This window comes from Elephas maximus, chromosome X (genome assembly GCF_024166365.1).
Source record: "Elephas maximus indicus isolate mEleMax1 chromosome X, mEleMax1 primary haplotype, whole genome shotgun sequence".
Classification (NCBI taxonomy): Eukaryota; Metazoa; Chordata; class Mammalia; order Proboscidea; family Elephantidae; genus Elephas; species Elephas maximus.
In genome coordinates this window covers 154,333,189-154,360,099 of record NC_064846.1, presented here as the reverse complement: position 1 = coordinate 154,360,099, position 26,911 = coordinate 154,333,189, and the positions used below count along the sequence as shown (strand labels likewise).

Genomic DNA, 26,911 nt, shown 5'->3' with positions numbered 1-26,911 from the left:
AGAAGTCAACCCAGACAGGGAAATCCAAAAAAAAAAAAGCCCAACACAGGGTAACGGTGATGTTATTATACAAAAGAAGACAACATTAAAGTAATAAAGAGGGACTAAGAAATGTAATCATACACCTTCCACATGGACAGGAAGATACGGTGATACAAAGAAATAAAAGTTAGTTATAAATTTAGAAAAATAAGGGTAAATAATAAGGTAACCACAAAGGAGACAAACTATCCTACTCAGCAAAGTAAAATACAAGGGAAAAATACAGACTCAGCAGAAACAAAATCCACAACAACAAATATGAGGAAAAGACAATATATAAAGAAAATCTACTCAGCACATAAAATCAAGTGGGAAAAACAAGCTGTCAACACACACAAAAAAAGACATCAAAATGATGGCACTAAATTCATACCTATCCATAATTACCCTGAATGTAAAAGGACTAAATGTACCAATAAAGAGACAGAGAGTGGTGGAATGGATTAAAAAACAAGATCCATCTATATGCTGCCTACAAGAGACACACCTTAGACTTAGAGACACAAACAAACTAAAAGTCAAAGGATGGAAAAAAATATATCTAGCAAACAACAATCAAGATGGCCCCCAATGGTTCCCACCTCCTTGATGGTCACACCCTTGTGTTGTTGTTAGGTGCTGTCGAGTCAGATCCGACTCCTAGTGACCCCATGTGCAACAAAACACTGCCCAGTCCTGTGCCATCCTCACAATCGTTGTTATGCTTAAGCCCATTGTTGCAGCAGCCACTGTGTCAGTCCATCTCACTGAAGGTCTTCCTCTTTTTTTTGCTGACCCTCTGCTTTACGAATATGATATCCTTCTCCAGGCATCGATCCCTCCTGACAACATGTCCAAAGTATGTGAGACATAGCCTCGCCATCCTTACTTCTAAGGAGCATTCTGGCCGCACTTCTTCCAAGGCAGATGTGTTCATTCTTTTGGCAGTCCATGGTATATTCTATATTCTTTGCCAACACCACAATTCGAAGGGATCAGTTCTTCGGTCTTCCTTATTCATTGTCCAGCTTTCCCATGCATAGGAGGTGACTGAAAAAGCCATGGGTTGGGTCAGAGGCACCCTAGTCTTCAAGGTAATATCTTTGCTTTTCAACACTTTAAAGAGGTCTTTTGCAGCAGATTGCTCAATGCAATGCGTCTTTGGATTTCCTGACTGCTGCTTCCATGAGTGTTGATTGTGGATCCAAATAAAACGAAATCCTTGACAACTTCAATCTTTTCTCTGTTTATCATGATGTAGCTTATTGGTCCAGTTGTAAGGATTTTTGTTTTCTTTATGTTGAGGTGTAATTCATACTGGAGGCTGTGGTCTTTGATCTTCATCAGTAAGCGCTATAAGTCCTCTTCACTTTGAGCAAGGACGTCGTGTCATCTGCATAACGCAGGTTGTTAATGAGTCTTCCTCTAATCCTGATGCCCCGTTCTTCTTCATGTAGTCCAGCTTCTTGGATTATTTACTCAGCATACAGATTGAATAGCTATGGTGAAAGGATACAACCCTGACACACACCTTTCCTGACTTTAAACCATGCAGTATCCCCTTGTTCTGTCCGATCAACTGCCTCTTGATCTATGTACAGGTTCCTCATGAGTACAATTAAGTGTTCTGGAATTCCCATTCTTTACAATGTTGTCCATAATTTGTTATGATCCACACAGTCAAATGCCTTTGCATAGTTAATAAAACACAGGTAAACATCCTTCTGGTATTCTCTGCTTTCAGCCAGGATCTGACATCAGCAATGATATCCCTGGTTCCACGTCCTCTTTTGAATCCAGCTTGAATTTCTGGCAATTCCCTGTCAATATACTACTGCAGCCACCTTTGAATTATCTTCAGCAAAATTTTACTTCTGTGTGATGTTAATGATATTGTTCGATAATTTCCGCATTCAGTTGGATCACCTTTCTTGGGAATAGGCGTAAATATGCATCTCTTCCAGTTGGTTGGCCAGGTAGCTGTCTTCCAAATTTCTTGGCATAGACAAGTGAGCACTTCCAGCTCTGCCCCTGTTTGTTGAAACACCTCAATTGGTATTCCGTCAAGTCCTGGAGTCCTATTTTTCGCCAATGTCTTCATTGCAGCTTGGACTTCTTCCTTCAGTGCCATCAGTTCCTGATCATATGCCACCTCCTGAAATGGTTGAATGTCAGCCAATTCTTTTTGGTACAGTCACTCTGGGTATTCCCTCCATCTTCTTTTGATGCTTCCTGTGTCATTTAATATTTTCCCCCATAGAATCCTTCACCTTTGTGTAGTCCCTATAATGTACTAGGGTTGGTGTGTGACCAATAGAATACAGCAGAAGTGATGGTAGGTCACTTCCAAGGTTAGGTTATAAAAGACTGTGGCTTTTGTTTTGGTCTCTCTTTCTCTATCACATGTTGAAGAACTGAGGTACCCAGCCAACAGCCAACAAGGAACTGAGGATTCCAGCCAACAGCCAGATGAGTGAGCTTGGAAGTGGATCTTCCAGCCCTGAATGACTACAGATCCAGCTGAGATCTTGAGTCATAACCACCCAGCTAAGCTGTTCCCAGACAACTGACCCTCAGAAACCGTGTGAGATAATCACTGTTTGTTGTTTTAAGTCACTATGTTTCAGGGTAATTTGTTACACACCAATAGGTAAGTAATATAGCCAAGGAAACCATGATTTCCACTTTCTTAGAAAGCCTGAAGACAGCAGTAGAATAGAAGGCAGAGAGTGCCTGCCCTGAATCTAGATGACCTGGCCTGAAGTGCCATTTTGGCCACTGGCTTTGTCACAAGGCCTTAGAGAGGTCTTGGTAGACCTGTTTCTCCACAATGTCATGCCCCAACCAAACCAGAGTGAATTACAGTGACTACAACCCATGGGAATTCTTATTGTGAAAAATACAGTGTTATCTGTGAGAAGGAAACCCTGTGGCAGAGTGGTTAAGAGCTATGGCTGCTAACCAAAAGATCGGCAATTCCACCAGGCGCTCCTTGGAAATTCTATGGGGCAGTTCTACTCTGTCCTATAGGGTCGCTATGAGTCAGAATTGACTCGACAGCAGTGGGTTTGGTTTTTGGTTTATCTGTGAGAAAGAAGCCTCCTCCTGGGCTCCTTCCCAGAGCTTCTGAACTCCTGTGAGATCATGGGACAATTTCATAATTCTTCTAGGCCTTTGTTTCTTCATAAAACAACTATGAAAAACCTTCTTGTGTGGCTAAAATAGATAGAGTAGATGTGAAAGGGCTTTGGAAAAAGAGTTAAACCTGCTGCACAACTTCTAAACAATAAATCACCATCATCACCATCATCATCACCACTTTCTACTCAGAGATGGAGTGTAAGGGTTTGGATTTTACATCACAGTCCTTACTATCAAATATGAGGTCTTTTGGGGAGACATAGAGACTCTACAACACAAGGAGCAAATGCAAGTGCTCCCTGGGGCCAGGTGGGCAGCATAAATATGTGAATCAGGCTGGGTAAGTAAGGGATAGCGGGGAATGGTAGGACTGTGCCCTCCCTAAAAGAAAGTTAGAAACATTGTTGAGGGCCAAGCAAATCAAGTCAGCCTGCTGAATTTGATCCACCAAACACCAAGTTGCAACCAATCCCTTATATGCAGCAACACAAACAATAAAAGGCTAAGGATGTGTGTGTGTGTGTGTGTGTGTGTGTGTGTGTGTGTGTAGGATTTAGGCCTCACCATACATTTTTTATATATTTTGCAGATGCTGGAAGGTTCTGTGAATAGGTCTTCATCACACACCCATCCTTCCATTCATTCATACATTTATTTATGGAGAACCCACTATAAGCTACACACTATGCCACACATACCAACCCCCATTGTGCCAAAATTTGTACTTGAAATCCTATTTTGTGCCTTTCCAAGTTTGGCTTATTTGCATCAGTACTGTATTTGCAGGTAATGCAGACCCTCTATTTTAAGAAATGAGTTCCAGTCCCAAATCCACAAATAAAGAATTATTATAATAATAGCATATTCATGAAAAGCAAATTACTTATCTTGGCGTTTAACATCCTTGTAACTATTCCTGTACTTTTAATGTCAACAGAAAAAAAGTAATGTCTAAGTCTGGCTGATACAGTAAATTAATGTTAATAACAGTTTTGACACTAATAGCAAGTTTTAGAAAAGAAAAAACCTCCAGTCTCTAAGCTGGGTTTTCATTTCTTAAGACTCACCTCAGCTCACTGTCACCAAAGACTCCCCTAGAACAATTCTGGCTACTATTTCACCTTCACTGAGAGCCTGAAAAGACTAGAATCTGTAAAGGTTTTATGAAATTATATGTCTTCCCTGCCTTTGCTCACTCCCACTGGGGAAAATATCCACCCCTTTGAGTTATAACACCAGGGGGCTTCTCAGCAGAGACACATTTCTGGACCCCTGTAAGCAGATGAGTGCCTATATGGGTTCATTAAAAATCACTGGCTGTTTCTTCAGAGCTTAAAAATTCATTGTAAGCAGTGTGGACTATTAAAATACACACTAGGTTGATGGGAAATTTCAGCCTTTATGTTATCAAGACCATGGAATCTCAGAGGATATGGCCTAGGCTTTATTTGTCTTTGTGTTCTTCCACAGTGTCGTGTATAGAGTAGGTACTTAATAAATGAATTAAATTGACCTGAGCTGAAATTTTAACAGGCCCAGAGAAAACGAAAAGGAACCCAGTCCCTGGGCCTTACCCTTTTGCCAGCTCTTTCTAGTAGTCATTGAAGACTCAAGCACACCCTTGCAAACCTCTCACCCTCCTTAGACAGCCAATAGGATATGATTGGTCTACAGCACCCACCTCCATAATCACTTAGAGGCCGCTAGGCTTTAAGCAAAGCATCTCTCCCAACTTCCAAACGTTGTTCTTTTTCTATTACTAATTGAGTGTTTTACCGTTAGATAATCCTATAATGAACGAGCTCAAACGAGCAGAGAGGCAGGAGTGACAACCCATCAATAAAAAAAAATTAACTCAAAGTAGATTTTGTTAGAGACTTCACATGTCATAATAGGAAATCTGGGCTACTTAAAATCAAGGAAATCAAATAGAATCATCTCTTTTTGTTTTAAAAGGAAAGTTAGCTTTAAAAGTATCTCTTCCATAGAGCCCCATCAACTCTGGTGAAAATACTGGTTATTTACTCTGGAAATGCATGCACAATAGGGATACCAAAGGGGTACATGATGATTGCTAGAATTTTCTTTTTCCTTTCCATAGTTATCACTCAGTTGTCTGTAGAATTTAGGCAAGGAGACCCCCAGTACATTTTATCTTTAATATTTAGATCATGGCTTCAGTCCCTAAGGCTTTTGTGTCTTATCCCAACACTTGCATGCCATGGAAAAGTAGGGGGAAATCAAGGCACAGATGCGGGGCAAAATCCCACCTCTTCTCTATCTTCCAACAAGTGAAAGAGAATGGTTCCTGACAACAGAAGAAGACCAAGGCAGCTACGTTTGTGTCTTCCTCCCCTAAACATAAATGCCAGTGGTTGGTCCAAGAGCCTGTTGTCCATGTCTTGCAACCCAAACTCCACACTGCCAGTGACCCATTTCACCCTTACCCCCATGCTCTGCATCACCTCCAACTGGGGAGATAGGTGTGATTTATGGAACCAACCCCTGTAATAATTGACATTCAATGAGGACCAAATTGGCTTCCAAGCTCTGGACAAGAACTAGGAAAAAAGACCAGAGCTGGCTTTGGGTTCTGCTGGGTGCAATATTGAGGGGGAAAAGCAGAAACTCAATAAGGAATTGACATGGACTTAAAGTCAGTCAGGCTTATGGCCAAAGCAGAGCCTGCACACGGGACTAAGATAAGTGACACCCTTGAGTGGCTCCCTGAAAAGGAAAAGAAATTGAAAACATTGTGGGGCCAAGTGAAATAATTACATACCCATGCTCCATCTGGTCCAAACAGTTCTAGGAAGTTGCCAATGAATTCCCTTGACTTTTCTTCCCACTTTTGAATTAGATCATGACTCTTTTCTTCCACTCTATTAACAAATTCCTTTGATCGTTCCTCCACGTTTTTTACCTTTTCCTTCATCTTATCTACCTGGTTCTGGAAACGGTACTTCTTCTCCTGGTCAAAAATTGAAGGAAAAAGAAATGGATTTATCCAAGAGGGCATGAGATCATTCATAATCATTCACACTAATGATCACATTTTATTTCAACTTGTATTTGTTCCTAACCTGAAGAGTCAGGATGTTGCCATTTCCTAATTAAGGGGAAGGCAATTTGTAGGGAAAGTCATTTGTCATTAGCTTATTTGGGTATAGAAGGGAAAGTACAAGTGGTTTTAATGTTCTCTTTCTTTTAAACCTCTATGAGTTGAATTCACTTATTTAAGAGAGGAATCAAAAATATGTATTTACCCTTTATTATGGGTAGATATTGGGCAAATATCTCCACTCAATCCTGCTGGGACCTGGACATAAGTGAATTTTACGCAGAATGGCCAGTCAGAGGCTACCTGAGTTGTCTCTTTATTGGAACACTGTTAAAACGAATATTGCTTGAAATAAGTGGGCCATTGGCTGGGCCTTAGAACCCATGTGTTAGACTGAAATTTTTATTTTAATGATATTTTCCATTAGAATAATTGAATTGCACCTATTTCCTTGGTGATCAAGAAAGCTTTTACTCTGATAGCATCTCTGGACTGGGATTTTGTTCTTCTTATAGTCTTTATGCAGCACCTTCGTGCCTGGAAGCCATCATATGTTGAACAAGTCAGATGTCGCCTCTAAACCTCAGTTTCATCATTCATTAAACGGGGATAATTATCATACCTACCTCCAAAGGGGTGCTGTGACAATTAGATAATGCATGTAAAGTACTTGTCACAAAGCCTGGCATTTAGTAAACACTCGAGGTGTATTGACTGTTTCATTACTATTAAATGGCAGAGGCGTTTAGTCTGTGTCACCTAATAAGGGTTGTATCAAAACCATGAAAATAACATGAGACAAAGGGTCTTCCTCTGGGAAATCATGATTTTTTTTCCCCCTAAAGGGGTAAATAAAGCTTAACATTTTTCTTTACTTTATGGGACTAAAGTTCATCACAATTTTTGAGACATCTGGAATATTGTAAAACTGGGTCAGGATTCCTTGACTCAAACCTTCCAAATCTTACTGAGGCCTCAGTCAGGGTGGGATGTGAGCTATATGTGTTACCAACATGTTGTTGTATGCCATCGAGTCGATTCTGACTTATAACAACTTATGGAACAGAGTTAGAACTGTCCCATAGGATTTCCAAGGCTGTAATCTTTACGGAAGCAGATTGCCACATCTTTCTTCCACGGAGCAGCTGATGGGTTTGAACCACCGACCTTTTGGTTAGCAGTCAAGCGCTTAACCACTGCACCACCAGGGATCCTTGTTACCATGTATATATATATATATATATATATATATATATATATATATATATATACACACACACACAGGTGTGCTATGGGAAGTCACTCAGTCTTCCACAACTTACATGTGAACTTGGGTGAGTTGTTCAAGCTCTGTGTTTCCTCACCTATATGTTGGAAATAGTCATTACACCTACCCCATAACCTTACCATGAAGATTAAATGAGATAATCCAAGTAAAACACTTAGATCAGCGCGTGATAAGCTTTGATCAATGTTGGCTGTCGTCCTTATATTGTTCACTGCCATAGTTTATTCTGCACTGGAAATAGTTATGTACAGTTCTCAGGGGCAAGATTGAGTAATAAGCACTAGACTGAGGGTTGGGAGATTGGGAGGCTGCTGGTGCCTCCATCTCTATTTGACTTGAGGGATCTTGGCCAGCTGCCTTCTCTGAGCCCAGTTTTCCTCTTCTCTAAATCAAGGGAATTGGACTGGGTGACTGACCCCCATCAGGTCCCTGCCAACTCTAAGGTTCCATGATTCATATACACACCCATCCAACACATTTGATTTCATCCCTGAGCTGCAGCCAGGTTTGTTGTCACAAAAAGGCAACAAGCACATCCACACTGAATGACACGGTTCCTTGAGCTAAGTGGCTTATCTACAGACCGTTTAAAGAGAGTGAGCAATCACTTTTGGAAATGGCTCGCCATGCTTGGATGGTTGACTGAATTCAATTTAAAAAACAGACAGTTTAATTTATTGAAATAACCAGGGCTTTATTCTCTATGAGATACCAAATAATCACGATGACTGAATTCTTTTCAGCCACTTGTTTGGGTGACACTCGAGCCCAGCATTTTCTGTTTTGTTGCCTGGCTGGTACGAAACCTCAAAGCCTGGAGTCTCAGGGCTCTCTGGCTCTCAAGGACAACTAATAACCACTGACTCTACAATTAATGGCCCCTTCCTATTTCGAAGGTTCCGATGATCAATTGTGTAAGCCGCTGGGTCATTATGGTTGCACATAATTGTAAGTGTCTGGTTTTCTAGACAAACCGCCCTTTGCACATACAGTATCCATTTTTTTCAGGTTGCAATTCTGTACGGGTGGAGAGTTCTTGTTTTAATCAAAGATAGCAGTACCTCGGCGCCCAGGCAAATACAGTCGTCCAGACTCACTAACATCACCTTCAGCAACTGCGGCTGCCCTTTTTGGTTTTTAACAGCTTGTTTTGCTTATTTTAAAGATTGTTTTAACAGTTACTCTATTATTAAACTAACAGCAGCTCTGTGGGAACAATATGGCAGAAATACAAAAGGAAGCCAAAGACTTTAGGCTTTATTTAAGCAGCTGTAATTTCGCTTGGCAATAAAAAACGGCGGTTAAGGTTTCTCATGAGCATCTGTAAGGCCTTCATAAAATGAAATTGAAAAAAAAAAACATTAAAACCAGAAAGCATTTTCTCTGATTTGAGCTTTTCATTACCTCTGCCCTTCTCTATTCCTTTTTGAGCAGAAGATAACTTTTGCCTTGCACAAGGCATAGATCTCCCAGAAACCCTTCATCCGAATCTTGAGAACTCTGAATAGGGAGGTTGGGGTAAGGGGAGGGGAGTGAGGCAGTTCCTTTATCAAATGTGAACCTCACAATTTGTGTTCCTTGGCTAACTTATGTTACCCCTTTGGACACTTGTTTACTCGTCTGTAAAATGGGGATAATAAAACATCATTGGGTTGTTATGTGGGTTAAATGAAACAATAAATGGAACATGTTTAGAACACTGGATGGCATGCAGTTTTTTTTTTTTTTATTAGGCACTGGATAAGCGTCAGTGGTGGTGGTGATGGTGTGATGTGGTGGTCCTCAGAGGGTGTGGGGCGGCACACTTACATTTATAAAACTGACATTCAGCTCCTTGGCCGTGTACCCTCTCTGGAGATTGCGTCGAGCATAAACGTCATAGTCACGGACAATTCTGGTGATGATGTCTGATGTTGAGATGCCTTCTGTTCTCTGCGTTGGAACAAACATTCCTGTTCAAATAGGAAAGAGGAGATAAAAAGGGAAAAACTAAGATCGCCATTTCCTTAATGGCACCCCTTTCCAGGACAAAGTTGCAACCAAGTGCCAGTGAAGCCCTAGTTGATTCCACCCCTGGACCCAGCTGACTCTTTCAGCTTCAGTGCTGTACCCTCCTCCCTATGGAAGCACTGCATGTTCACCATCCTGGACACGTTCCCCAGATACACCAGGCACTCTCCCAGCTCCTGACATTTGCTCATGCCAAGCCCTTCCTTTTCTGCCCTGGACACCCCTTCCTGCCCACATCAGCTGCAAAGTTCCTCCCATCCTGCAAGGTCCAACTTCAAGGTTATGCCTCTGGCAAGTCTTTCCTAATGTCACCAGGCAGAATCCACAACGTAGAGGACATAAATTTGTCTTCCATTAACCAAAGAATTTTTTATGTCTCTTTGCTTGTAGGAAGTGAACGTTTTGAAAGCACGGGTTATGCCTTAATTGCCTTTGCATCTCTAGCACCTAGCTCAGTGTCCCTGTGTCTAGCACATGGGCGGTGCTTGCTAAATGCAAATTGACTGAGCAAGTGAATGAAGGAGGGATAACAACTGAGTCAATGAGTCAGATCATGGCAACACCCCTTCTCCCCCCAAGGAAGTCTGTATCACATCATAGCAGGAAAAGACGAAAACGTAGACCATTTTTGTTGCCCCTGATCTAAAAACATGCCAGTGGGGTGCTAGATGATTTTATCTCCCGAATTACAGTCTACTCTGCATGGTGATTTCACCACTCAAAGGCTCTTTCATCGAGAATATGTGGGGTTGAGTAAAAATAAACAAGCACAGAGAATCCCAAGTCCTAATAGAGCTTCTTTAAAGCCCTCAGACATGTATTTGGTGTACCAATATGGGGCCGTAAAGAAGTCACAAATATTAACAAAAACATGAATTGGGTTTATGCTCTTACGTCTGTTATCAACCGAAATACCACGTTGGTAATTGAGACCTTTCCGCCCCATATCATTACAGCCCCTCAGTCAGAGACACCAGGTATAGGTCAGTGTGATAGACAGACTGGGGACGAGGGAGCTGGGGTCTCTCTTTGGAGACTTGGGAAAGTCGCTCAAATAACTTAAGAAGGCAAGCTATTTAACCTCAGTTTCCTCAGCTGAGAAATGTTGTGGCTAAACAAAATGACCTGAGAATCATCCCTGCCACTTCCTTCTCCCTCACTCCCCACATCCAGTCAATTTCCAAATCACCAATCTACTTCTTAAGTGTCTCCCCAATTCATCCACTTTGCTCCATCCTCCATCCTAAACCAATCCAACACCATCTTGTTCAAAGATTACAGCAATAGCCTCAAAACCAGACTCCAGTGATGCCGTTTTTGTCCCCCTTCTGGCAGACAGTGGTCAGAGTGATTTTTCTAAATGCAACTCAGATGCCCTGCTTGGAACCCTCCACAGGGTTTCTACTGTCCTCTGGATTTAGATTCGAACCCTTAACTTCACTCTGCAACAGCTTGCATTAGTTCTTCCCTGTGCTCCTCTCTAGTCTCCTCTAAGACCCCATCCCCTTCACTCCCTAAACCAAGGCCCCTGTGCTGCATAACTGCAGAGGGCACCATTCTCATTGTTGCCCACTGGAACTAGGCAATAGGCTGGTCCTGCCTCGGCCCAGCCACCCTGGACTTCTGCAGTGTCCTGGAAGGGCTGCCTCCCGTCATCTCACTCTGCCACAGACACACATACTCTACCTGGTCAACTCTTGGTCATCCCTTGGGTTTCAGCTTTGGTGTCACTTCCTCAAGGAAATCTCTCAACTCCAGATGAAGTCTTCCTGTAAGTTATTCCCTCGCAATGGCCTACTGCTCTTTTCCTTCAAATACTCCAAGTCTTTATAAAACAACTTGTTCAATAACCATCTTCCCCATTTGACTACAAGCTGCATGAGGGAAGGAAATGGACCTGTCTTGTTCTCTTCTATATTCTCAGCACCAGATGACAAACAGGCGCTATAGGAATGTTTATTGAATGAATGACTAGATGAATATTGATCTCTACGTGCCCTTTCAAATCCAGTTCTCTTTGATTCTATTGACATTTGTGAATTTTTCAGTCGTGTAGCCCCCACTAGGGTGTCCCTTTGGAGATTTATTTCGATCATCTGTACACTCACAGTTTGTGTCAGCAGCAGGGTGGTGGTACTGATGTTAAAGAAACAAAGCATCCAATTTCTACTGTTATGTGGCAAAAATTTCTTTTATCACCTTCTAGGAAGCCGGAATCAGACATGGGAAACCAAATGGAAGGCAAAGAATGCAAACATCCAAATGCATGGACATAAATAGCACCCAGACTGACCTAGCTGTGCAGGAGGCTCTGGTGAGTGTGGGAACCCTGAGTGATGGGCATGGGAACCCTGACAACACCCCATCTTGATGAGACCAGTGGGAAGCTTTCCAGGGGTAGGGGAACTCTATCCCATCTTTCAGCAGGCAGGTATTTCACCTGCACCCCTGCCTGCTGAAATATTAATAAGATTTTCTAGCTACTAACTAAATGGTTTTAACAAGTCATTTAGACACTTATGACATGAGCTTATCCTTTCTATGAAGTCAGGGAAGGTCTCCGTGACTGAATAACAAAGTGGAATTGGGGTTGGTGTTGGGGAGAGATTTGCTTTGGCTGGTTGGGAGGTAGGTCTCTGAAAGAAGCCAAGCCCTCTGCTGATATAATGAGGCACCCAGCTTCCTCCAAATCCTAATTATTGCTCTGCTAAAAATATTCAGTAATGAGCATGATCAGAGAACCTTTTTTATCATGCCTTTCAGAATTGCAGCATTTGGTTATGGAGCTATTTTAAGCAGCAGCAAAGCACATGTTAATGAAGGAAACTTTCAACAGTAGTAGGCAATATTAGAATGATGATGAGTAATGTGGACCTTACAGTCTATTTAATTTGAGCTCCAGCTTTTCATCTAGCTTTGCTAGAGGAGCTTGACATGTAGCTCTGACAAGTAGAACAGAGTGCTATAAAATTCACGCCCTTGATATCTCTGGCTTCATTTGAAGTGATTTTTGACTTTTGAAATAAATCACGATTAGAGTATAAAGCCAAATGCGGTTACTCAGGCAATTTCTGAGCATCTTTCTCCCACAATGAATACTCTGGCCTTCTCTACCTGGGCCCCAAACACATCTCCACTGTGAATCCCCCTCCTGGTGAGAAATCAGTAGAGCCAATTAAAGGACCACAAAGAAGTATCTTTGTGCCTATGATTAGTCATATATAGTAAGTAAAATACCAGCTGACTAATTCAATTTAGAAACAGGGACAGGGGTGGATTAAAGATGGCCACAATTCCCTTCCCCTTGAATCTGGGCTGGCCTTAGTGACTTGCTGGTAACAAACAGAATGTGGCATAAGTGACACTGTGTGACTTCCAAGTCTAGGTCAGAAGAAGCTTGCTCTCTGAAAGCTCCCTCTCAGGATGCTCCTTCTTGGAACCCAGTTGTCATGCTGTGAGAAGCCAAAGCCACATGGAGAGGCCATGTATAGATGCTCCAATGACAACCCCAACTGAGCTCCCTGCTGACAAAACACCATCAGCAGCCAGCCATGTAAATGTACCTTCCAGGACCCGCCAGCCCAGTCGAGCCTTCAGATGACTGCAGCCCCAGCCAGTATCTGACTATAATTGTTTGAGAAACCCCTAGCAAGAACTACCCAAGAACCTCAAACAAAGCCCTAGCTGGACTCTTGATGCATAAAATCATGAGCAAATGACGATGGCTCTTTTAAGTTGCTAAGTTTAGGAGTAATTTATCATGCAACAATAGGTTACCAGAATAGGGATGGTGGATTTCTTAGAGTTGGAAGAATGTTGGACCTGTTCCTATACCTAAACAACTGGAACTTGACATTTTGCTCCCTAAAATCAGGAAAGCAACTTATTCTTAGATCACCAGAGGCCACTCACCCAGAGATAAGATAACTACCAAATGCTTTGTTCCTATACTACAAGTTAGCTGAGGAATGATCACCCCAGGAAACACCCATTCAATTAACCCTGGGGGTACATCAGCTGAGCCAGGATCTCTGGTCTAGATCTTTACCATTCTGTATGAGGTCTAGGGACCTGCAGCATCTAACAACCTGGGAGTTTGTTAAATATGGGAATCTCGAATCCCACTAGACCTGCTAATCTGAATCTGCATTTTATCAAGACCCCAGAGGCAATCTGTCGTCCATTAAAGTTTGACAAGCACTGGTCTACACCAGCTCCTTCATGGCCATTTTAGGGAAGGAGCAGCTGACTCACCGCTCAGATTTTAGGAAGACTTAAAAGGATGTTAATCGCCCCATGCCATAACTCATCTCAACGTAGCTTACACCTCAGCTAGTTTTTTCACCCCCATCCCTCCCCTGACAGCGGTCCTCAGCAGCCTTCCAAGTCTGGAGTGTATGGGGTTTCCTTTCTTAGAACGCCTTCAAAAAACAAGATTGGAACTTGAGACTTACAGGCCTGCTATTCTTGTCTAACGCTCCTGACCCCTGAGGGGGGCCTTTCTAAGAGGATGGGACAGACTCAGCCACCAGCCCTGCTGGGGTAACATGGAGCTTCCCCAGCTAGCACCAAAGGATGTGCATCAACAAAACCATCATCAGGGATAATAAGTACATTACAGACAACAGAATCTTTTTCTGAAATATCATCCAAAGTCATCTTCATTTCTGGCGAGTCTGGCTGCCCTGAGGCCTGTCCCCACTGACACTGAGACCTCCGTCACTTCAGGGGGAGGTAGATGCAATGGAGTCTACAGGAAACCATGTTCAGCTTTTGACATCTAAAACAGTCTCTTTCTAAAGGTCAGTTAAAAAAAAAAACAAGACTTTCACTTGAAAGAGCTAGACTTTGACGAGAACAAAAAAGGGTTTTATAAATCCCAGAAGTGTCCCTTTAATTATTAAGAACCAGAGGCTGACCGGACTCGGGATACAGTATAAGCCCTGGAGTGGGGAAGACACAGAATTAACAAAGGGGTAGTTTTTGCCCTCCAGGAAAAAAGTCCCTCCTAGGGCTGAGGGAAAAAGCCTGGTGAGGGATCAGGAGGTGAGTGTAAGTGGAGCCTGTCCCCCGCCCCAAATAAGATCCAAATCCCAGGGGCAGAGGTGGGGGAAAGACCCCTTTAGAAAGCCCAAAGCATAGGGGCTTGCATTCTGTTTCCCACCAGGAGTTTTGGTTCTGTGCCAACAAGAGGAGACCTCAGTAGAGTGAGTGTTCCTGACAGCAGGCAGGTCAGACAGGGCGTGATGTGGCTCCCTCCCCTCCCACTGCCTGTGTTTCCCTTGCTCTCCAGGTTATGGAGGACATGTTAAACTTTCCTGAAGACCCTCTAGAGGAACACAGAAAGTAGGTGAGATTTCAGATCAAGATGATTGCTGGGTGGATCACTGTAGCACAGGGAAAGAAATCCTGCAGCAGAGGCTAAGACCAGGACAGACCAAAGGGGAAGGTGGTTGGGGAACAGATGGAGAAGATGGCTGATGTCAGAGGGCTACGATGGCGGAGGGAGCGGGACATGGCCAAGCAGATCTTGATACCCCACAATGATGCCAAGGAGGGGATGGGAGACTGGGTTTGGTGACCCTTAGGAGCCCATCCTACCTCAAGAGCCTGAAAGTCCATGAGTAGCAGGAAAAGGCTGAGGGAGAGAATAATGGGAGCTCCATGGGTGGAGTTCCACAGGCTCCAAGGAATGGGGGAAGGTGGCACTGATGGCAGATGGCAAGAGGGGCAGCTCTAGTATAATGGATGTATTAGACGTCTTGACGTCCCGAAGTAAAACATAAGGTAACTCGCTAGAGTATCTGTACCATGCCAGATAATGGTTTGATGTACATATGAAGGGATATGTGGATGTACATACAGTGCCTATAGATTAAGTGTATAGTAAACAATAAAAAAGCAGAAAATAAACAAAACCATTAAAAATCTACTCCCGCACCTATCTTTAGCCAAAATATCAATTCCAGCCCATTCCTTCCCCAAACTCTGACCTTAACAGAAATGCTTAGTGACAAAGGTGTCTGTGTCAGCTTCCAGAAGCTTGGGCACACATTTGCCTCCTAGGACATCACTTATGAGTTTCAGGAAGGAAATACTTTACTTGATTCTGTAAATGTTTACCCATTCTATCTTTGCCTCCACATGTGGTACCTGAGGATATTACTATCATTTCATTGCGAAGACTTAATTGTGAATGAGGAAAGTAATTGTTCTTTAACCAATAGGGTCCTGTGATTTTGGTCTGATGAACCCTAGAATCGAGCCTCAAACCTGAAGTTGAGTACTTTGGTGCTCAGGTTAATTCCTATATAAATGCCCAAATGGTGTCTTCGCATATGTCAACAAAGGCTTGTAGAGGCTTCTCGGAAGACACCTGAAATTCCTATGCCCTGTATGTATTTGTTGCAGCTCTAGGGCACATGTCTCTTATTAAACCCGACAACTATGAAGCAGTGGACAGGTGAGCACAGGAGAACTCCTCACCTGCTTCCTTTATATGCTTGTAAACATCATCAGAGCCAGCAGAGGAATACGGAATGTCATCGTGGGCCACAAAGTCAATCTGTTAAGAGAGAGAAGAGTGACGTCGCCAGTGAGATGGATTTAAATGAGTCGGAATCAACTGGATGGCAACAGGTGTGGCGCCCCAAAATGCCTTTTTGAAATAAGGCATTTGTGTGTTAAATGGATATTGTGTGTCTGAATCCTTGCCTGAAAGGTATTTCCCACTGTCTCCATTTCATGAGATAATGGAAGCTAGACGAATGAATGTTTGTTTCCTCTCCTTTCTGGTCCCTCTTTCTTCTCCTGCCTCTTACAGTGGGTTCTCTTGGCCTCCTGTTAAACGTTCTCCTTCAGAGAACTCATTCATTCTTTAGATTTTAATCACCTCTGCTAGGATGAGGAACCCAAATCTCCATTTCCTGTCCCATTGATGGCAATAGGCCCCTGAGGCTTAGGTCATATTTTATACTGTGAAAATGAACTACATGTCTCTCTTCTCATTTGATCCTCACAATCACATATTACTATTTCAGCTGGAAGATAAGACTGCTGAAACAAGGAATCTTGTTAGATTTGTCCAAGGTAACACAGCTTATTAGTGGTTTCGGACAGGGGATGGGCAGTTGGGGAACCAGACCAGGCTTTCTGAATTTGCACTGCAACCCTTTTCTCTGTCACCACCTCTTGCTGTCACTTTAAAGTCAACCTATCCAGACTTTAGTTCATCTTTCTGTAAACTGGTGCCCACTGCCAATGGCATCTCCACTTTTCCTCAACCCAAAACCTTGGAATTGGCCTTGTCTCCCAACTTCCTTCCATAACACACTGATCAGTCACAAGGTCCATTGTTGTGAGTGTGTGTGTGGGTGTGTGTGTGTGTGTGTGTACACGTGTGTGCACATCCATCACTTCCTCTCATTGCTGCTATACCAAATCCAGGTCCCAGGCTGTCACCCATATTATTTCCACCAACTTGTATCTAACCTTCCTCATTGTAGGCTTTCTCCCCTCTAAGCCAGCCTGCTATCACATGGGGAGTCCTCTTTAAACAGTTTCCTTCTTGTCACCCTTGTGCCTGTTGATCTTCACTGGTTCCCTGTTCCCTACTAACCCAACCAATCCCATATAAAAACTCCTTGCCTGGTTTTCAAAGCTCTTTATAATGAGGCTTAACTCCACCTTGAGAGGTAGTTTACAGTAGTAGTTTAGATTGCTTTGGTATGGTTCCTGTTCCACCATTTACTAACTATATAACTCATAAGTTGTAGTAAGGATTAAAGCAGAGATTCTCAGCCTCAGTGCTAGTGACATTTGGTGCCAGATAATTCTTTGGTGTGGGGGCTGTCCTGTGCATGATAAGATGCTAAGCAGCACCCCGGTCTTTACCCACTAGATGCCAGTAGCACCCCCCTAGTTGTGACAACCAAAAATGTCTCTAAACAATGCCAAATCTCCTCTGGGGAGGCAATTTCACATCTGGTTGAGAACCACTGGATCAAATTATATAATATACATGCATACATACCCATTGCTGTCGAGTCGATTCTGACTCATAGCGACCCTATAGGACAGAGTAGAACCGCCTCATAGGATTTCCGAGGAGCGGCCGGTGGATTTGAACTGCCAACCTTTTAGTTAGCAGCCGAACTCTTAACCATTGTGCCACCAGGGCTCCATAATATATATATATATAAGTGCTTAAACTGGTACACAATAAATGTTAATTATTATTATTCAATTTTTTATTACTCAAATTTAGATCCTCCTCCTTTCCAATGTATAATAATAATAACAGTTACTTCTCAGGGTAGCCATGAGTTTGAATGTGATCATGTAATAGTCAAGCACTTAGCACAGTACTGGGCATGTGGTAAATATTTAATAAATGACAGCCATCATATTGTTATTAGCATCTCCCATCATGCCTAGCAGAAGTTGTGTGTACAATAGATGCTTAGTAAAAATGTGTTGGTGATTGCTGGATGCAAATCATATTGTAGTTTTTCCTCTTTCTTTTCATTCTCGCTGGGAAATTGTCTCCTCTGCTATTACCCATGCACATTTATCAGTGTTCTCTATTCTCTTCCGCACCGTGGGTTTAAAAATAGAAAAGAAAACTCTTTGAACAGCTTAATCTTATTTTTTTGTACTGCTTATGAAAGGAAAGAATAGCTCCTAATGTGGGGCTGGTCGGGAGACACAAAGCACATAATTTGATGCAGATCAAAAGAATTTCTCATGTTTTCAACTAATAAAATCTTATGTCAGTATGAGCTGTTTCTCAGAGCCACATAATCATAGAGATAAAGTTTGTTCCTTGAAGGCTGACCCCTGACCTTCGGGCTAAGATATCTATTCATTTGTTCCATGAAAAATGATGCCAGTGAACCTATAAGCACCAATGAGGATAATGATGATGATGATGACAATGGTGGTGGCTAGCATTTTTGAAGCTCTTGCTATGGTGCCAGTGTTCTAAGTGCTTTGCTTAGATTTTATCTCATTAGATCCTCAACACAGCCTCTGAGGAAGGGACTATTATCATTCCATTTTACAGGTGAAATAAGTGAGCACAGAGGGGTTCAATATCCTGCTCAAGGTCCCACAGTTAGGGAGGGATAGAGGCAACATGTGGACCTAGGTGGTCTACCTCCAGAGCACACACTGGAGGAAGTGAAAGGACTGTAGTCCCCAGGCATGTGTGGAAGAGCGTACTGCATCAAGTGACGATGCCACACAACGGTTCCTAAGGTTGCCTCTTTTAAGAATCTGAAGACTCTTTGGGTTTTCTTCAGAGTAGACTGCAGGACCTAGATTCCCTATCAGGCTACTTAGAGAATGTGGATGAATGAGAAGTACCTTGTGTTTTTCCAGAAACTCAGGTGTGAGTGTCCATGGAGCATCTCTGATGACTTCGTCCACATAGCGACAGTGTCTGAGAGCTTCGTATCTTTCTGCTTCATTCATCACAGTGAAACCCTTGAATTTGTGGGTGAGGTCATCACTGCAGACTGAAACAGACAAACGTGTGAAATGCTATTCCCAGTCCAGACCCTGCTCACAATCACAAGGGTGCAGACCTGGCGTCTTCAGTAAGACAAAAGGAGCACAGCATAATCAAACTCAGTTTTTTTTTTTTTTTTTAAGGGAACGAGGGATCAGGAGAGTGAAGCAAGCTGAAATCCACTGGCAATTCAGAATTTCATTTCGGTGCTAATTACAACTGTGGTTTTTATTAAAAGTATTCTCCACACTACCTAACGCAACTTTCATATCTTTATTTCCCTATTTCACCCTTTAGTGAAAATTACTAATCAGAAATAAAATGAACAGACAGAGAAGGAAGAGAGAGGAGAAGAACCAAGAGGACTGAATTATATAAGGTTTGAATGGTCAGTTCCAATTCTTGTACTACATCATTGTTCTTATTAACCCAAGTGTGATTCATGTGTGCTTGCACACACACACATATACACACACACCTATACGTACACACATGTACTCATATACATATACAAACACACATACATACATACACGTACTCAGGCACACACTTCTGTTGCCTGGGTTAAGGTCCAGTCACTACACATCAGACTACAAAATCAAGAGGAGAAAGTCATAAAATTCAAAATCCAGTCTAGCAGAATTCATCTTTTCTACATCTCTTATCCTTTCTAGATCTCAGGTTACTAAATGTTCAAATGGGGTTAGTAAGTATCCTTCACTATCAGCCTTAGAAGGAGCCCTGGTAGCTCAGTGGTTAAAGCAATTGACTGCTAACCTAAAGATCGGCAGTTTGAAACCACCAGCAGCTCCGTGGGAGAAGGATGTGGCAGTCTGCTTCTATACATATTTACAGCCTTAGAAATCTTGTGGGGTCACAATGAGTTGGAATCAACTCGATGGCAGTGGGTTTTTGGCATCAGCCTTAGAAGGAGCCCTGGTGGCGCAGTGGTTAGGCGCTCGGCTGCTAACGGAAAGATCACAGTTGGAGCCCCCCAGCCTCTGGGGGAGAAACACACAGTGGTCTGGTCTGCTTCCGTAAAGATTCACAGCCTTGGAAACCCCATGGAGCAGTTCTATTCTGTCCTATAGGGTCGCTATAAGTTGGAATTGACTCGATGGCAACAGGTTTGGTTCTTGATCAGCCTAAGAGAGGATTTATATAAAAATATTTTGAAATAAACTGAAAAGTAAATAGTATCTATTATCCCATCCAGAATGTGTTTTTTGGGTGACGAAGGCAGCTTTTCTAAGGTTTCCCACATGTCCGGAAGAAATACCATTATGGGTACAATCCCTGTTTACCAATACCAGTGAGGATCTGGTGCTCAGAACTACTCTGACTGCTCCTCAATATGAGTTTTTTTTCTTAAAGATATTATGTATATACAATAAATTCACAGATTTTAAATATACAAGATGTGTTTTAAAAACAGAAATGTGATCATTTTCTTAAAATCAAATCATGACCCACATCCAGAACCAAGTCTGGCCACGCCCAACATCCTTTGGGAAACCTACTGCAGCCCTTCCCGGATACTCCTGTCTTCTATGGTCCTCCTAAGTCGCACTGGTGGCTCAGTAGTTGAGTGTCTGGCTGCTAACCAAAAGGTCGGCAGTTTGAGTCCACCAGCCGCTCCTTGGAAGCCCTGTGGGGCAGTTCTGCTTTGTTCTCTAGGGTCATGACGAGTTGGAATCGACTTGATGGCAACGAGCTTGGTTTTCTTTTAAGTCGCACTTACAAGCTGAAGCCAGGACAAGGTACAACCTAAGTAATTCCTAGAATAGGCAAATAAATCGCAAGCTCTACACAGAAGAACCATTTTGTTCCAAGCAATTGGTGGTTATAATGGGGAGGGAAGGGACAAAGGTCTTCTAGAATTGCCTCTGAGACAAGGTCCAACAAATGGCCACTGATATGTATCATTCAAATTTACATACGTTTGAGGCAGATGTTCTCTGCCTATCCATTTGCCTGAAAGATGCCTGGACAAACAGGAATTAAAGGAATAGGGACTACTCCTCCCAACTCCAGACTGCCTTCTGGATATTAGAAAGTAAATGTGTCCAAGCCCTACAGACTTTTTAAAACAATGTTTTATTGTGTTTTCGGTGAAAGTTTACATAGCAGTTTAGGTTCCCATTCAACAATTTCTACACAAATTGTTTAACGACATTGGTTACATTCTTCACAATATGTGAACATACTTGTTATTTCCATTCTGGTTGTTCCATTTCCATTAATCTAGCTTCCCTGCCCCCTTATCTTCTCATCTTTGTTTTAAAGTCATTGTTGACTGTTTGGTCTCATATAGGTGATTTTTTAAAAGAGCACAGTACTCACAGGTGATATTCTTTATTTTGTGAGCCAACTTTCCATTCAAGGGCTAGTTTCGGTTCCTGGTTTGAAGAGTATCTCAGGGCAGTAGTCCCAGGGAGTCCTCCAGTCTCAACCAGTCGGTAAGTTTGGATTTTTTAAAAAAGAATTTGAGGTTGCGTTCCACGTTTTTCTTCCATTCTATCAAGATCCATCTATTGTGTCCCTGATCAGAACGGTTGGTAGTGGTAGCCAGGTACCACCTAGGTCTTAGGGTCTCAGGGTAAATGAGGCCATAGTTCACGTAGACTACTAGTCCTGTAGATTAGTTTCTTCTTTGAGTCTTTGGTTTCCTTTTCTCTTTTGCTCCGGATGAGTAGAGACCAATAGTTGTAACCCCACAAACTTTTTTTTATTGCACTTTAAGTGAAAGTTTACAGATCAAGTCAGTCTCTCATACAAAAACTTATATACACCTTGCTACTCCTAATTGATCTCCCCCTAATGAGACAGCACACTCCTTCCCTCCCACTCTCTTTTCGTGTCTACTTGGCCAGCTTCTGACTTCCTCTGTGCTCTCATCTCCCCTCCAGACAGGAGATGCCAACATAGTCTTATTTGTCTACTTGATCCAAGAAGCTCATTCTTCACCAGTATCATTTTCTGTCCCATTATTGTCCAGTCCAGCCCCTATCTGAAGAGTTGGTTTGGGAATGGTTCCTGTCTTGGGCTAACAGAAGGTCTGGGGACCATGACCACTTCTAGTCTCAGGCAGACCATTAAGTCTGGTCTTTTTACATGAATTTGGGTTCTGCATCCCACTGCTTTCCTGCTCCCTCAGGGGTTCCGTGTTGTGTTCCCTGTCAGGGCAGTCATTGGTTATGGCCAGGCACCATCTAGTTCTTCTGGACTCAGGCTGACGTAGTCTCTGGATTATGTGGCCCTTTCTGTCTTTTGGGCTCATAATTACCTTGTGTCTTTGGTGTTCTTCATTCTCCTTTGCTCCAGGTGGTAACCCCACAAACTTTTGATTGTTTCTCCCAAACCTGTAATCTTCCTCATCTCAGTAAATAGCAATGCAATCCTTCCAATTACTCAGGCCAAAGCCTTGGGGTTATCATTGACTCCTCCGTCCTCCCACACTCCGCATCCAATCCATCAGCAAGCTGCTGGATCTGCCTTCAAAATGTACCCAGGAGCCATGGACTTCTCAGCACCTCCACTGCTTTCATCCTGGCCCATTAACCATCTCTCCCATGGATTACTGCAGTGGCCTGGTATCTGTTCTCCTGATAGCCTTGCCCATCCCCCAATAACCTGTTCTCATCGACCAGAATCATACTGTTAAAACCTGTCAGATCATGTTATTCCTGGGCTCAGGACCCTTCCCATCTTCCTCAGAGTAAAACCCAAAGTCCTCCAGCAGCCTACAAGGCCCCTATGAGATCCATATCGCCAGCCTACAAAGCCCCACAAGATTCACACTTCTGCCACTCCTTGCTTTTCTGAACACATCTCCTATTGTATCAGGGCCTTTGTACTTTCTGGTCCCTGACTCTGGAACAGTTGTACTCCAAATATCCCTAGGTGTCACTCCCTCTCTTCCTCTCCAGGGAAGAGTCTTCCCTACCATCCTATTCTAAATTGCAATCCCACCCCCACCACTGGCAGTACCCATTCCCTCCTCACTTTACTTCTTGTCATGGCACCCATCATCATAGAATTATCTTATTTAATTTTGTTGATCGTTGGTGTTCCCCTACTAAAATGTAAGCTCCCTGAAGGCAGGGACTTTTGTCTGTTTCACTCTCTGATGAACAGTACCTGGCCATAGTGGGCTCTGAGCAAATATTTGTTGAATGACACATATAGAAGCTCAATAAATGTTTATTATTATTATTAAATGACTAATTTCTTTTATAAAGATCAGCACAAAGCTGGTTCCTGTGAGGCAGAGTTTAAAGATGTCCCAAATGTCCAACTTTTCCAAGCTGCTGCACCACTCCATCATCTCTAACATCAACTACTCCCTCTCCCCTCAGCACTCTTCCTCCTGTCTTTGGGTTCCCTAATTCTCTGCAACGTCTCACAGAACGCATGACCTTTCCATATAAAGGAAATGGCTCATGTGGTTGTGGAGCTGGCAGGTCCCAAATTCATGGGTCAGGCGTAGGCTTCTCCCAACCCACGTGGATGCAGGAGCTGATGAGCCCAAACTGGCAGTTCAGACCACAGGCTGCTGGCTCACAAGGCTGCGGAAGCTGGCAAATCAGGCCACATGATACGCTGCTGGCCTGAGAGGCTTTGAAGCACAGCGAATCCCACAATCAGCAGGTCAGACAGCAGGCCTCTGGGGAAGTCAAATGATTATGAACTGGACATGGAACCCAGATGCAGAGAGAGAGAGAGCCTCACAAGGACAGGCACATGTATCTTAGATGCAGGCCACACCCCAGAGAAGGGCATAACTTTAATAAGGGTGGGGCTTGAGTCACACCCTCCTGCAAGGCTGTGACCCAAGACACACCTTATGCCAATCCTGCCTCATCAACATATAGGGGTCAGGATCCATAACACATAAAATGGAAGACAACCACACAATACTGGGAATTGTGGCCCAGCCAAGTCGACATATAACCCCAACCATCACAGGTTCCACATACCTTATTTGCATAATTGCACTCAATCATTGTGTGTGAGTCACAAAGACCATAGCTAGAAGGGCCATATTAAGTAATTCATTACACTGCAATTATTTAAAGTAATAAAAAAAATAATAGATGTGTATTTATCCATAGACACATTTCAACAGCATACATGCAAATAAGAGACTGATATGTCTCTAGATACATGTGTATAGGCATATCTCCCCTATACATATTTCCCAAGATATTTTCTATTATAGCATTCTGCACTACAAACACACCATCAACCAGATGACTGGTTGGAAAACTTTGATGAGTATCAGAATCACCTCAGGAGCTTGTTAAATATAAAGATGGCTAGGCCCCACTCCCTGAGATTTTGATTCAGTGGGTCTAGAGTGGGGCCCAGGCAGCTCTCTACTTGACAAGCTTCAAGGGATGATCCTGATGCACACAACATTTGAAAATCCCCGCAGCATACTATGAACAAGTTGAGTAAAGAGCCATGCCTGTCTGATCACCCATCGCACCCAGCAGTTGGGAGCAGGTAGTAGGGCCATGATATCTATGTACTGATTCACTGACTTCATTTGCTTTTGACTTCATAGATAGGAATTATTTATGGGCCTAGCTATACAATTTTAAAATTGATCTAAGCCTTTCAAATGTTCTTTTAGGACTTAATTAAAATACTACCTCAAGAATCATATTGAGCAGAAATGGATTTCAGATCCATCGATTTTCTATTTTAAACATCACAAAACTAGGACGATCCATATCCTCCCCCCTTTTGAACTTGCACCTGAGCAATTTGGTATAACTTCTAGATGACTGAGATAATGGCCTCCTGACAGAACACAAAGAAAACAAACATCCTGTTTATGCCAATACGGGGTCCTATTTTCATGTCCCAGGAGTGACCTCAAGAAGCAGCTGAACATGCTGACCAGTTATTGTCTAAACATTAATTACGCCCAAAGCAGCACTGTTGTTCTTGAGTCTTGGCAAATGCACTCTGACAACCAGATGGAGAACTCTGGATAGTGGTGCTCAATGGATGAATTCATTGAGCTATCTGGGACCTCATGCTGCAGCTAACCTAGCCTGGCAGATCACTATGCTCAAAATGAAATATTACCAGTAACTGCAGCAGAGAAACATATAATATAGGGGTTAAATTTTGGAGCCAAACAGACTTGGGTTCTAATCCCAATTCTACTACTTCTTACTGGGGAAGTTACTCAAACTCTTGAAGCCTCAGTTGCTTCATATTTAAAACGTGGTAAAACTACCGAAAGTGATCTATACATATGATGCAATGCGAATCCAAATCCCAACAACATTCTTTAATGAAACGGAAAAACTAATCTCCAACTTTATATGGAAAGGAAGGAGGCCCCGAATAGCTAAAGCAATATTGAAGAACGAAGTAGGAGGCCTCACACTTCCCAGTCTCAGAACTTACTATACAGCCACGGTAATCAAAATAGCCTGGTACTGGTTAATGACACACACATAGACCAGTGGAATAAAATTGAGAATCCAGAAGTAAATACATCCATCTATGGGCAGCTGATCTTCAACAAAGGGTAAAAAATCCATTCAATGGCAAAGAAATAGTCTCTTTAACAAATGGTGCTAGCAAAACTGTATATCCATATACAGAAAAATGAATCAGGACCCCTACCTCACACCATGCACAAAAACTAACTCAAAATGGATCAAAAACCTGAATGTTGAAGCTAAACCTATAAAGTTCCTGGAAGATGACATAGGGTCAAAACTAGGGGACCTCATTTTCAGGATAAATAGTCTGTCAAACAAAACTAAAAATGCACAAATGACAGAAGATAAATTAGATAGCTGGGACCTCCTAAAAACCAAATAATTGCTCTCATCAAAAGACTTTATCAAGAGAGTAAAAAGAGAACCTACAGACTGAGGAAAAATCTTTGACAATGGCATATCGGATAAGGGTCTAATCTCTAAAATATATAGAAAATTTCAACAACTCAACAACAAAAAAAACAAACAATCCAATTAAAAAATGGGCAAAGGACATGAACAGATACTTCACGAAAGAGGGCATTCAGGCAGCCAACAAACCACGTAGGGGCACAGTTACGGAGGCTGTCTAGACATATCCAAACAACTTGTGGGACTGGTTTACTGGCTTAAAAGGCTTGGGACCATAGTCAATTGGCATAACATAGTTCACAAAATTAATGCTCTAGATCCTTGTTTGGTGAGTAGTGCCTGGGGTCTTAAAAGCTTGCCAGCAGCCATCTAAGATACAACTATTGGTCTCTACTCTTCAGGAACAAAAGAGAATGAAGGAAATCAAAGGCTCAAAGAAGAAACTAGTCCATGGGACTTATAGCCCACACGAACCACAGCCATTTCTAACCTGAGACCAGGAAGAACTAGATGGTGTCCAGCTACCACTACGGACGAATAGAAGGTCCCAGATAAAATGGGAGAAAAAAGTAGAACAAAACCCAAATTCCTAAAAAAGGTCAGACCTACTGGACTGATTGAGACTAGAGGAACCCCCAAGACTATCACCCTAAGATACCCTTTGAACTTGGAATTGAAGCTATAATAGATTGGCTTATAAAATAGACAATAGCACCTGTGAGTAATGTGTTCCCTTGAACAATTAACTATATGAAGCCAAATGGTCAACATTTACTCAAAAGCAAAGATGAGAAGGCAATCAGGGGAGGGGAAGCTAGATCAATGGAAACAGAACAAACAGAATGGAAATAATGAAAATTCTGACACGTTGTAAAAATTGTAACCAATGATGTGGAACAGTTTGTATAAACATTGTTAAAGGGGAACCTGATTTGCTGTGTAAACTTTCACCTAAAAGTCAGTAAAATATTATTTTTAAAATGGTTCTTTCATGTAGTTAA

At 42.5% G+C, this 26,911-nt stretch overlaps 1 protein-coding gene across 3 annotated transcripts in view; it reads right to left on the bottom strand.

Moving 5' to 3' along the window:
- The window catches only part of PCYT1B (phosphate cytidylyltransferase 1B, choline), a 113,683-nt gene that overhangs the window by 12,602 nt on the left and 74,170 nt on the right, over positions 1 to 26,911 (bottom strand). For all 3 annotated transcript variants that reach the window (XM_049871803.1, XM_049871802.1, XM_049871804.1), the window contains 4 exons: positions 18,888 to 19,039; positions 16,008 to 16,086; positions 9,321 to 9,463; positions 5,945 to 6,133 (listed from right to left, as the gene is read on the bottom strand). In XM_049871803.1, the coding sequence (XP_049727760.1) occupies positions 5,945 to 6,133; positions 9,321 to 9,463; positions 16,008 to 16,086; positions 18,888 to 19,039 (563 nt within the window). The remainder of the gene's footprint in view (positions 1 to 5,944; positions 6,134 to 9,320; positions 9,464 to 16,007; positions 16,087 to 18,887; positions 19,040 to 26,911) is intronic.